General features: G+C 37.1%; 1 protein-coding gene across 6 annotated transcripts in view; it reads left to right on the top strand.

Annotated features, from left to right (window-relative positions):
- The window catches only part of CCDC146 (coiled-coil domain containing 146), a 70,852-nt gene that overhangs the window by 49,040 nt on the left and 8,222 nt on the right, over window positions 1-13,590 (top strand). For 5 of the 6 annotated variants that reach the window (XM_030480936.1, XM_030480938.1, XM_030480934.1 and 2 more), the window contains 7 exons: window positions 511-697; window positions 4,803-4,898; window positions 5,997-6,167; window positions 7,498-7,586; window positions 7,706-7,870; window positions 10,257-10,481; window positions 11,107-11,335. In XM_030480936.1, the coding sequence (XP_030336796.1) occupies window positions 511-697; window positions 4,803-4,898; window positions 5,997-6,167; window positions 7,498-7,586; window positions 7,706-7,870; window positions 10,257-10,481; window positions 11,107-11,335 (1,162 nt within the window). The remainder of the gene's footprint in view (window positions 1-510; window positions 698-4,802; window positions 4,899-5,996; window positions 6,168-7,497; window positions 7,587-7,705; window positions 7,871-10,256; window positions 10,482-11,106; window positions 11,336-13,590) is intronic. The other variant, XM_030480937.1, reaches the window with a different exon arrangement.

The raw sequence follows: 13,590 nt of genomic DNA, 5'->3' as shown, positions 1-13,590 counted from the left end.
TAATATTGCCTTGATTTATGAGCTTATATAACTTGGTAAAGTAAAATAAACTGTTGGGTTGATTGAAAGCTTCAAACGATTTCTTCTTTGCGGAGGAAGATGTATAGTTATAATCATGGCCATATGCTCAGCAACAATGCTTTTGACTTTAAAGTTTTGTATTAAAGGATAGTGGCACTTTAAATTGAAATGTTTGAGTGAAGCATACATGTAAATATTTCCTCACACTAAAAAATGTGTTTTCTTCTTCTTATATTTCTTCTTCTCTGGAATTTCTGGCATATTTAGAACAGACTGTGAGACCTCATTAACATCATTAGGAATATTATCATTGGTTAAAGTTATAAAAATGCTACCTTTTTAGGCAATTTGTGCAAGTAGTTTATGAGTTTATCTTGCTATTCAGCCATAATGATGCAGTTCTCAAAACCCCTTAAAATGATCGTGTCTGTTTCCATTCATGTCTTGCTCAAGTTACCTGTTTCTAAAATTCTGTGTCTATCTGTACAGAGAGGCTCTGGAAGAGAATTTGAATAAATGTGCCTTGGAGAAAAAAGAGCAATCTGATATTCTCGTTCACAAGCAAACACAGAAGGATAGAGAACTGAAAGTCTTAAAAAAGATGGAGTTACAATTGAATACGATTTTTGATGCCTTGGAACGAGATAAGTCACAGCATAAACGACTCAAATTAGAGGTCTGTATGAATGCACTGATCAGAAGGATTCAAAATTTTACTTTAAGAAATCTGTCAATGAAATCTTTTGACTGGTCCCAAAAGGGGGAAGAGGAGAAGACTGGAGTCTCATGCACATAAAAGTGCCAAGAGTGTTGCTACAACTAAGAAAGAAACATCTAGGTTCTCTGGCTGTAATAAAATTACTGCATCAAGATACATTTGGATTATTCTTAAGAAGTGGAGTTTGGGTGGGAGCATCCTATGAAGGAGAACTGGGAGATTATATGGGCACTGTGGTGTCATGTCTTCCTTTAAAGCACCATGGAACTGTGCTCATTAATGATCAAAGTAATACAGTGACTGGCCTGTTGGCATCAAAGAAATTTGTATCAGAAAAATAGAGCCAAGTACTCTCTGGCTTCCAGATAATGAAAAGATAAATCACAGAATCATAGAATTATAGAATAGTTAGGGTTGGAAAGGACCTTAAGATCATCTAGTTCCAACCCCCCTGCCATGGGCAGGGACAACTCACACTAAACCATGTCACCCAAGACAGTCAACCTGGCCTTGAACACTGCCAGGGATGGAGCATTCACAACTTCTTTGGGAAACCTGTGCCAGTGCCTCACCACCTTCACAGTAAAGAACTTCTTCCTTATATCTAACCTGAACTGCCCCTATTTAAGTTTGAACCCATTACCATTGTCCTATCACTACAGTCCATAACAAAGAGTCCCTCTCCAGCATCCTTGTAGGCCCCCTTCAGATTCTGGAAAGCTTCTCTGAGGTCTCCATGCAGCTTCTCTTCTCCAGGCTGAACAGCCCCAACTTTCTCAGCCTGTCTTCATATAGAAGGTGCTCCAGCCCCCTGATCATCCTTGTGGCTTCTTCTGGACTTGCTCCAAATGTTTTGAATGTTTTTATCCTTTTAAAATTTGAAGGCTGTTTGTACATTACTGTAAATAATTTATAATGTATTTAACATTAGTCCAGGAAACAGGAAACTAACACTATATAAAGTTTGGTATTAAAGAATATGAAATAATTCCCTATGTTCTCTTCGTTTCCATTTGAATTTCACCTCCACTTCCTCCCTGCATTACTATTTCACCCGTTCTTCTTCCCATACTGATTTACTATTTTCAGTATTATTTTTGCCTTCTACTATGCTGATTTTAAAGGGCAGTCTCATTCTGCTTGTCTATTCAAAACATTTCCTTTCTTTTGTCCTTACAATTCTTTCTTAAAAATTTACTTTGTCTGTAACTCTTTTGTATTCACTTCTTCTCATTACTGGTTCTTCCATTCTCTTTCTTAAGCTTTTCACCTAAACTAGCCGCTTGCTTAGTCTAAATTGTAAGTCAATCTTATAAAATTAATCTTACTTAGTCAAGTGAATAATTTTTCAAGGTGTTTCCTACCTTGACACAGCATCCTTGAAATTTTTCTTGGTACTTCTCAGCAACTCAGGACAGAAAAAAAGTCTTGTTTACATCACTGTGAAGTTTTCAAAAATAACTATATGATATCACAACGCATCCATACTTAGCTTTGCTGTTTAAAAAACTCTAAACATTACTCAGTAATATTTAGTATTATTAAATATTAATATCTTTTTCATCTCCCCTGAATTCACGTTAGTTACCTAGTAATATAAGCGCACCTGGGAGGAGGGAGGAAAGCTCTATAACTATACAAAAAAGTTTTAGATAGAATTTCCTGAAATACTGATTAAAAGGCTCATTCCAGACTTCGATCTTAAAGCTCATACTGAGTTTCTGTTCAGCATCAGCTAAGAAAATCCGGGCAATGGTATTTATTCCTGCGTTCCTACTGAAGAAATACTCCTGGAGGGAGAACCAGAATTGTTCAAAGACATGTAATGCTAAAATCAAATGCCATAATTCACGGACAGCTGTAGTTAGAATTCACAGTCCTGGGTGAGATCCAAACCCAACTCAATCCCTTCACACCATGAAAGGGTGAGGCCTGAAATAAGACACTTAAAGGTGAAGTTGCATTGCAAAGGATTCCCTCAGTGCTAACACTAGGTTATCCTACAGGCTTACATGCGCCTTGCAGGTAGCATCATCATAAGGAGTAGGAAAAAGGGAATGCCAGTAGAGGTAGAAGTGAAATTCTAAGCACTATTTTACTCCAGAATTTGCAGGATGCTACCCTGACACAAACAGGCCATGTCAATATAGTTATTTTAGCCCATACTCTGTGTTTCCTCTGATTCCTTTCCTGGCTTTTTTAGAATCTGAAATGTGAAATCACCAATCCTCTGCAGCATGGTCAGTTCAAATGAAGTACTGAGTATGAAAGACTAGAGTGGCAAGCTTGATTCTGCTTGGCTTTTGCTATATTGAGACTGTCCAAATTTGGAAGAATTTTAAGTAGTTAAAGTTTCTTTAACTATTTAAAAAGCCGGATTTACGTTTATTCATTAGGACTCCAAGATTCACAAAATGAATTGCTAATATAAAAATGTGATTGCAGAAGCAGCAGTACATCAGTGTGCTTCCCCAAATTTCTCTTACTTTAAATCACGTGCTAAGTGCGGAATGACTGGTTTGTAGAATAAGGAAATTACAAGAACACTTCCTTCAAATGTGTTTTTCTTCTTAGTAAGCTGTGAAAGGTCAGCTATTGCTAAACACCAGCATTCTGTGTGAAAGAGAACTGGCCGCTCTGGCTGTTGCCAGGCCAGGGCAGAACTGCTGTCCGTCTCCACGCGTGCCTTCTCTTCTGTCAGGCCAACACAGAGACAGCCAAAAGTGCCTAAGTTTAGTCATGTCTTATGTGAACAAAAGTCCTTAATGGATTAAAGATGTTTATATGAGCTTTCTACTTTTAGACTTAAGAACTTGATGATATCTTTAGAGTCCTATCTTGAAAATGTCAAAATGCCTACTACAGCCTTTTTACACAGCAGAAGTTATAACTAATATACATTCCACTGAAAAGCCGTGTTTGCTGTCTTCGCGAGAGTGAAAGTAACTTGCTTAGAATAGGTTTTATTGACATTTTAACAAACAGAAATCAAATCAAATCTCAGAGTTGGCAGCTGAAACTAAAATAACTTCACAGACTGACCTTCACTGTGCCTCTTGTTTCACTTTCCCTTAATGCAGGTGAACATGTATTTTTATAATATAATCGCAGAAGGGAAAACTACAAGTGCAAAACATCTCATTATCTATATTGAGGTATAGTTTTTTATATGTCAGTATACACAATAACATCTGGTTGAGATCTGAGACATAGCACAGTGTTGCATGTATTATCTTTGAATAGCTTCCAGATGTGGTTTTGAGTGTCATTTATTCCCACCTGTGTGAATTACAGACTTGCAATTACAGACAGGCAACATATGCCTGCATAGTCAATCTGCTGAATTTCTCACTTTTAACCGTAAAGAATTTTCAAGTTTGAAATTAATGACTGTGAGGCAAGTGTTTGTAGTGGGATTGTTCAGATATATTTTAGTCAGAAGGTAGTTTCTAATGTGTCTTCCCTCACCACTTCATTATAAAATCTGATCAAATAAAGACATTTTTCCACAAAGTGCAGGAAAAAAATAGTACATAACTGTTTGTGTTGTAAGTTTTGACTTCCTAGAGCCTAACAAGGAAACAGGAAAATCCTACTTGATGAAAAGCAAAAAAATATGAGAACAAATCTACACAGATTTGAAATACTGATTGTTTTCAAATCAGTGGTAGATCTATTTTTTTTTTCCCTTCCCTAAGGTCAGAATTTCACTCCAAAAATCCTCTGTGAATTTAGAAGGTGACATCTTTACATAGTCTCTCTTTGTGATTGTTGCCTTTTTAATGAGTTTAGTTGCTCAAAAACATAACCCTTAGAAATTCAGTAGTTAGACTGGGCTTTGTGAAGATTAGTGTTTATAGTTAAATTCTTAAAAGAAAAACTTGAGGAAGTTGGATATGTTGCTGAGGAACTCTACTCAATGAAGAACTCTTGGACTAGGTGTTGTAAAAAGACAGAAAATTCATTTCTTCATTTGTGTAACCACTTCAAATAAATTATCTGCATTTTATATTTTTCACAGCTATTTTTTGCATCACTCAGTGTGCTTGGTTTATTTCTGTAGGCAGAAGCTATTCCTAAAAGTAGTGGATTATTATTAGAAAGACGACAAGAACTGCAGAAAGAAGTTGAAGTGATCAAGAGAAGTTTAACTGAACAGGTGCTGAGTTCTGTTTTCTCATGCTTTTTCACTGTAACAGTTGGTTTTCAATCATGAGCAAAGGGACTGCTTGAAAAAAAAATTATGGGAGTTTCTAGGTGCAGCTTTCCAGTGAGAAAACGTGCTGTCTTTGAATTTGTTAGCATTATCAGGTGGGATTCCGCCTGTGTTTGAATATACATATGTTTGGTATCTACATGTCACTATTTGTGTACGCTGTATGTACCTAATGTGCCACAATAATCAGTAACAATCCAGTCATAGAATCATAGAATCATAGAATAGTTAGGGTTGGAAAGGACCTTAAGATCATCTAGTTCCAGCCACCCTGCCATGGGCAGGACATGTTGCACTAAACCATGTCGCCCAAGACTCCATCCAACCTGGCCTTGAACACTGCCAGGGATGGAGCATTCACAACTTCCTTGGGCAACCCATTCCAGTGCCTCACCACCCTCACAGTAAAGAACTTTTTCCTTATACCTAATCTAAACCTTCCCTGTCTAAGTCTGAACACCTTACCCCTTGTCCCACCACTACTAGTCCTATCCATTCACCTTCTCCTAAAGAGGTTAACCTACACTGGGTAGAGCAGATAGATAGCTTTTTAGAGCTCACTGAATCTCCAGCAACTCTAGTCATCTAAATACTTAGCTCCACTTTAAATGTCTAAATTTGGTCTCTTAATGTGAAAGCTCAGTGAGTGTCTTCCATTGCGTAGTATGGACATGTCAAGACCTGACAGTAAAATTATTTAAAGATTACATGGCCATAAGAAACCTTTCTGCCCAATGAATAATAGCTGAAAGACATGCTAGACTGAGGAACAGAAATGCTTCTAGGTGATAAAATATTTTGACATGTGTCCTGGGTTCAGCTGTAGCAGTCATTTTTCCCACGACAACATGGTATTAAAAGGATCACACATGATGTTCCAGCTGGAATTTTAAAGCGGTTTGGTTTGGGTTTGTTTTTTTTTAAATCCATGTAGTCTGTGTATGTGTTCACTTTACAGATAAACCCAAACTACTTCAATTTTGAGTTTGCCAATGCTGATGCATTGATGATGCATAATGAATTGCATTTAATTTTCTTTAGGAAACAATATCAGGTATGGATGCCCGCGTGTTACAAGAATGCATGGCTGAAGAAGGCTTGCTTTACAAAGAGCTGGAAAAAAGCCGAAAAGAGTTATCCAGACTTGCACATCTGATTTGGCTCAAAGTTGAAGAGAGGGAACAGAAATCTAGGGATGTTCAGAAAGTCCAGGTAAAAAATTATCATCTCATATAATAGAAAGACTTTTCTAAAGTAAAAGCTGGCATAAGTAGAAATAAAATTACTGGTGAGGGGAGCCTTATGGACTCTCCTTTCCCACTTTAAAGTTACACCACAACACAGGAAGCTCACAATACCGTGGTGTTTTGTTGGCAATTTATGGTGCAGTGCAATAGTATATTAAAAAATCGTGCCACAATTGAAACAAGGGATTTTAAAGGATATTTTCTTTCAAGCCTATGGAGTAAAATGAACAATTTTGAAAAAAAGTGGCAGAAAAGCAGAGAGCCTCAACTGAGATTCTCAGAAGCACACCTGTGTGTTTTATTTTACAACTATATGGCCATTAGAAGATAAACAGGATTGCTACTCGGTCCAAGGAGAGGCAGTAATTTTTATTTTCCTGTTACATTTGAAGGCATAAATCATTGTATTAATTGAAGAAAGAGGAAAATAAACCTTTTCTTGCTGAGTAGTCATTGTGTTTGCTGGTTTGCTGCCTGCATTTTGCTGGCTTTGTAATATCATATATGTGCTGTAAATTTGCACAGTATATATTAAATACCAAGTGGCTATATGGGAACAAACTATGCTTCCACAACGTATGCCTATGTTCAAACAAGTTAGATAAGGTACCCTTCTAGCACCTTAGGAGTCTTTGACTGCCTATAAACACAGAATAAGCGAACATGTCATGCTTAGTACCATCAATAAAAGTCCATAAAAGCATAACAAATATAGATAAACACAAATTAATGAACACACAAACATGCCCAGAGTTGCAACCCAACATCCACTAGCTTTTTCTAATGCCAGCCTCCTCCTCCTGATACAAGTGGGAGGAGAGAAAAGACCTGTCCATAGATGGTTAATCATACAGGCTATTAAGGACTGAATACAACTGAAATCAAAAGGTCCAGAGCCCGAACAGAATGAAAATGTGCCATTCTACTCAATCATTTGTGATTGTTTAAAAGCCAGAAAAGAGTAAAAAAAAATTTGTTTGAAAAGTGGTGCATATGCCAAATAATTACAGAGTGAAGGAACTGAGAGGAAACAGTAGAACTCCAGATATAAGGGACCAATCTTTCTAGGATGCAGCATCAAATTAGCAACATTAACAGTCGTTGTAAGCTTAATATACATAGGAAAAGTGTGGTCTTTAATGTTATTGCAATAAAAGCATTAAATTATGATTGGAATAAGTTCTTAGAATATTCTCACTTCAACGTATTTTCCTTGACTAAGAGGAGTAGCTGTTCTGAGTCATTTCTTTGATATACCTAAAGTGCTCACTGAATTCCATTTATTTAAATTTCAGATACAACTCCAAAATGTTATTAAAGAAAAAAAAAGAAAGGATCTTGAAATAAGAGAGTTTGAAAAGAGGAGAAGAAAAATCCAAAAAGAGTAAGAATATAATAATAACAACACATTAGCTAAAAAATGTGTTTTAATGCAATTTTTATCCAAGTAATGTATGCATAAAATTCTAATGATTATTTCTTTCACACTTGTCATTTCTTCAGACTCCAAGGACTTGCTAAAATATATGAGGTTGTCCACAATGAAAGGAATAAATGTATAGATTTGGTGCATGCTGCTCATCAGAAAGCAAATGAAATTAGAAAACGGGTAAAATTGGTAGAAAATGAAGTAGAAAATTTAAGGAACATTCTTATAACCGAGGAAAGGTGAGTTTAACTAAGCTGTAGGTGACATTTGTAGAAATATAAGATTAGAAAGAATCTTAAGAGAGAATCTAGTCCAACTTCAACGATACCTACATCATCCTTAATAGTCATTATCCTGATTTCTAAAACCTGATTCAAAGACATTTAGCGACACCGTTACATAATCTGTTCCAACTTCTGGTCACCCTAACACTTCACAATTAGGTTGGGCATCACTGCATGGTACAAAGCATTTCTGAAGTTTGTCTGGCTACTTCCTCACTTTCCCATCCTTCTAAAGGATAAATCATCCTTGCATTTCCTTCGATCACAGTTTTTTTGAGCCTCTAGCATCTGCATTAGCATGCTCTTTCATTCGATACGAACAATACTGTTGTAGTCATACTTTCTCTCCTTAGAAAAAAAGAGGTCAATGCATATACAGTTCCACATTGGACTGGTGCATGGTACTATTAAATGAGTCACTATCTAGTAATGCAACTGTGTAATTACTAAATTTAAACAAACTGGGTTTTTTGGTTCAAACTCAAATTGAAGTTTATTGGAAAAAACTTATTTCAGATAAAATGAAACATGGTTTCAATTTCCAGGCAATCCTCGTCAAACTGAAACATACACAACAAAGAGGATGAGGCAGACAGCTGGTGCTTGTGATTCTGTTTTTTCCTAGACCATTATTTAGTGGGGATAATCTTTTTGCCATCTTTTTGTCATTCTAGTGATGATATTCTGCAATATAGGCAGAACGACAATGTCTCTGAAATCAGTAGCTAGGAAAGTAGGAAGGTCGTGAATAGTTAACCGTGTATAGAAAACAGCACAGACAAAACTGAGTAGTTCAAAAATCACTTGATTTTCCCAAAACTTTGTCTTTTGGTGCCAAAAAATTGCACAACTGGATGAAAGAATGCATTCAGGTTACAGTCATTCCAAGTGTATTGTGAATCTCCAAGGAGGTTGATTACAAAGTCATGCTGGGGGTAGCTAAAAAAGAAGTGGAACTTCAGTGGTTTAAGTGATTTTGTCAAGATGCACAAGCTGACATTTTGTGGTACACTTTTTGAGTCCTTCCCAGCCAATTGCTGATGAAAGGAGAAAAAAAGACTAAGAAGGCAAATCTATATTGTCTAGATATCAGACGTATCTAATTATTATAGATGACCCTACTCTGGTACAGATCCAACAGGCATTATGATCTCTGCAAATCTAGATTTAGAACTAGCAAGAAGTGCTGAATTTTCAGTAGTTCTCTTGCCTATGGAAAATGTTTTTAATCCCAGTCACAGACTTTAGTATTATAGTATCACTGACTTAACTGCAACCTGCACAATTTGGAGGACAGACAGAGAACCAGTCCAAATAAGATGAAGGTTTTTCAGAAAATATTTAATAACGTGTTGCATTTCTGCAATACTGTCATGCTTTCAGCCTGAAACTTGCTTCACAAAAGTTTGATTCAATTTAGCAATACCTTGTGGAACTCAGAAGTGTTACACAAGCAGGGAAAGGAACCAGAAAGCAGCTCACTGCTCATTACATAGCTATCCAGCAATTTAATGATGGAGCTCACAAGGGGAGGTGGGATACATCATCTGCAGTTCTGTATCTTAACAGAAGACTATGCTTCTCCTTTCACTACCTCTTTTGTATGTTGACCAAATATCTTCCCAATGTAGATAAATAGCATCTTGATCAAGAAGTGATACTTACGACAGATTAAATGCAGTAACTCTAACTTCCATGTTGTAAGAAAATGAATGATCCGTATAGCAACAAGAATCTGTCTTTTAAGTGAGGGACTATCATCTAGTGGCCAGTAAGGTTGCTGGAAATAATGAATTCTGTTCTTCAGTTTTGTGGCTCTTTAGTGTGACCTTGTCACTAACCTTTCATTATGATTTTTTTCCTCATCTGTTAAAGAGAGAAACCGATAATTTTCTTGTGTGAATGTTGTGATTTGTTGTTTTATAAACTTGGAGAGCTTTGAATTGCAACCACAAAATATGTAAATATTGCTCTCTCTTTAAATAGAAAGGCAGGATTTCTACACATTAAGACTGCATCACAGTTTATGCTTCTGCTCTTAAACTTTATTTCTTGTGGCCCTTTGGGCTACCCAATAGAGAAGAAAAGAGCTGTAGTGCAGTGCACTATTTGTAGCATTTTGCTTGGGCCATAATCCAATTCTCTTCAAGCTGGAAAGATCTTGCAGAGAGAAGTTATTCCCAGAGAGTCTTTCTGTTTCTTATAATGCATCTGTGAAGCAGAGTGACATAGAAGATCCTTAATGTATTTGAGGAATTAGTTTAAGCTCTGCTTTTAATTGCTGAAATTGCTTTCAAATTGAAAGTACTAAAAACTTTCCTACTTTTCTGTTATGTTAAAGAAAATTGCAGAAGCAACAGCTGAAGAATACAAACAATATAGCAATTATAGACAGTCTCAAAAGTGATTGGCTCAAAATTGTACAAGCCATGCAAGAGATGAAAGAAAAGAAAGAGCAGCAGTATTTGGTTCTTGAGAAACTTACCAATACGGTCACCCAAACTGAAGAGGAGATAGTGCAGCTACACAAAAAATATGAAAGAGCTCTTCAGCAACGAAATGAGAGGTATTCATGGCAGCTTGATATAATGTGTTGTTTAATTTTGACATTCATGAAGCAACAATATTTTTCAGTTTATGAGCACTCCTAGTTAGCAATACTGAAAGACTGCCTCAATACGTTTCCCTAAGCAGTCTGCCTTGCTGCAGTGTCAGTGCTGCTCTGCATCACACAGATGTTGGTTCTCCGTTGGTGATGATATTCATACTTCAGAACTACTATTAAAAAAATATGGTGGCTTGACTGCTGAATGCCTTGATAACTTGTAGCCTCCTGCTCTGTTTGTGCTTTGTACACAGATAAGGTATAAAAATGCAGAAGATGTAAAGCTCCCTGATCATGTTAATCCATTTTTTAAATGAATGCTGTGGAAGGCCAGAAGAGTTTTTAGAATTATATGAGAGACTAGAGTAACCTCTGCAATGGTTTGTTCTCTTATCTTCACAGTGTAATGATTTTGTTACCTATTTGAAAGTTTAACATGATATTAAAATAGTATTTTTAAAACGTTTGTATGTTACCACAGATTATTACTATCTTCCCAGGTCACCACTTCTGTTCTTGGATGAAATATACTGAATATGAGTCACATTCTTTTAAACTTTACCTTTTCATTTGGGGCTTATTGCAGTGGTCTTCTGCTCAGAGACCGAGAAGAAGAACTATGCATTTTGTATGAAAAAATACACATGCAAGAGATGCTGTGTAGAAATGGAGATATTGAGATTCAAGTTACGGATGAAAAGATCAAATTTTTGAAGCTGAAGGTAGATGAGAAGAAGAGAGAGATTGAATCGTTGCTCAAAATGCTCCCAGTAAAGAAAGCCCTGGATTCACAGCTGGTGATGCTTCAGATACAGGTTGGTGGGAAAGCAAGCTCCTTTTTGGCTTGTATTGTTCTATATTTTAAAACTTAAGGTGATTTCATAGAAAAGTGCCTGGATGTATGAGCTTTACTAAAACAGGCAGTTCAGTAATACACCTGTCTAGCTAAACTTGTGACTGGCTCATGCACTTTGTTATGCACATGCCAAAAGTTTCCTGGGTATGGAATCTCAGCTAACCCTCCCATAGCACGAAATGTCAGTGTGACTAAGCTGGAGAATGCGAGTCATGGGGGAAAAATGGAAATGTAGATAAAGTTTGCTAAAACTGTGTTGATGGGGTAGGTGGAAGGGGTGGGAGATATACTTAGTCCTTCAAATTTCTAAAATAATAACTCAATTCACACTTGACCCAGAGCCTACTCTGGAAACTCTGCTGCCTACAATGATATAATCCACATATATTTTCTTCTCCACAAAAACAGTGTAAGTTTTAGTTCTAGTTACAAAATGACATTAAACAACTAACAAACTGCAGTGTTTGGGACATTCTTTCCTTGCTTTCTGAAATGGCTCATTTACTTCTGACCTTATCTCCACATGGTAATTTTTTCCATACATACTCTGTTAGTGCCTGCACAAAATCATAAATTAGGGTGTACATCGCCTTTCGTAAGGGCATCGATGGGAGCTGTGACTCACTGTTAAATAGTGCTTGCACTATTCTGCTACTTCTGGGAAGCTGTATGCTCTGCTAAGAGACTAAAATGTTGTACAATACCTTATGCAAATCATACCCCAAAGGACATTACAGTGCCATTACAGATTTAGATGATGAACAGAGGCAGCATGAAAAACAGACAATAGACAAAAGAAAAAGAGCCATGTTTTCAGGTGAGATTTAGAATGAGACTGGGAGTCACTGAGCACTGAGTCACACAGTGCACAGATGATTTCTGTGAACTAAGTCAATCATGAACCTTTGCTTTTTCTATTCTGCATTTCTAAATCTTTCCCCTTTGTGATGATGGATCATGTGAAGCCTAAAATCACTGTTAAAGGGAGGCTCTTATTACAGGTGCTTTTAATCTTTCTGTGACATTGACATAAAATTAAAAAGTAGGAAAATATAGAGTGGTGTGATATTACAGATGGAATAGTCTTAATAGATGTTCCCAATATGCATGCAAAGCTGCATATTTCCACAAGACAGTGAAACATGGGTGAATAGTTTTAGCTAATGAAATACCATTTTCTTAAGCAATACTAGACCTCTTGTAAGCACGTGCTGGTGATATGGACTAGGTCTTTTTGTTACTAACAATGTAAAGCATTAAAAATAGACATATTTACAGGTACTTCCTTTATCTGACACAAAAAATACCTGGTGAGATTCTGAGGTGGTTTCCTCTACACATAAAACTATGTAACTTTTAATTGGGGCTGCATAGCAAGAGGCTGTTCCTGCTGACTGGAATGAAAACTAATCTGCTTTCATGCAACAATGAGAAATACTTAGCATTAATCATTAATTAGTCCAACACGTAGACCTGCTGAGCTGTCAAGATGGGACTTTGTTGCCTCAGAATTCAGCCAACGTACAGGACTGACAGTTTCTTTGAGACTTTTGGCATCAACATTTGTCCAAGTTTTAGTACAACCCCATGAAAATCTCCACACTGCATCATTACAGTCATAGAAGAATGGGGCTAGTAGAGAGGTAAAGAGTTTATCTGGCCATCCTGCTCCTACCCCAGCACTGGATTGCCTGTCATTCCTGACAGGGCTAAGCTGTGCTTTCAAGCCACCGCTGGGAAACTGCGGGTTCCCCAGCAAGCTGTCCCAGTCCGTCCTTAACAGTGGAAAGATTTCTTAACCTTTAGCCTAGGTCTTTCTTGCTGCAGTGTAAGAGTATTGATTTTTATGTCCACCAGGGACATGACAAGCGGGTCATTTTCTTCCTCCCTGCAACATTTCCTGTTACTGGAAGAAAGTTAATCACATTCCTCTCCCATCCTTTTGCTAGGCTACACAGCCCTGGTTCTTTCAATCAGACTCACCAATTTTTCTTAGATCATCTGTTTTTTGCAGTGCTTTTATTTTTGGCAACCCGATCTTTATTTTTCTTGAGGTGCAGAGCCAAATACCAGTGCCTGACAGTGAAAGCATTCATTGAGGCATCTTGCAGGTTACCTTCCTGCTTCTGTGCTCAGGTACGATGGTGGCCTTTCTTGCAGCATGACATGATTCATCTTCATGTGAATGTAACAACCAGACCCTTTTTTAAAGAA

This window comes from Strigops habroptila, chromosome 3 (genome assembly GCF_004027225.2).
Source record: "Strigops habroptila isolate Jane chromosome 3, bStrHab1.2.pri, whole genome shotgun sequence".
Taxonomy (NCBI): domain Eukaryota; kingdom Metazoa; phylum Chordata; class Aves; order Psittaciformes; family Psittacidae; genus Strigops; species Strigops habroptila.
This window is presented reverse-complemented; position numbering and strand designations above follow the sequence as displayed.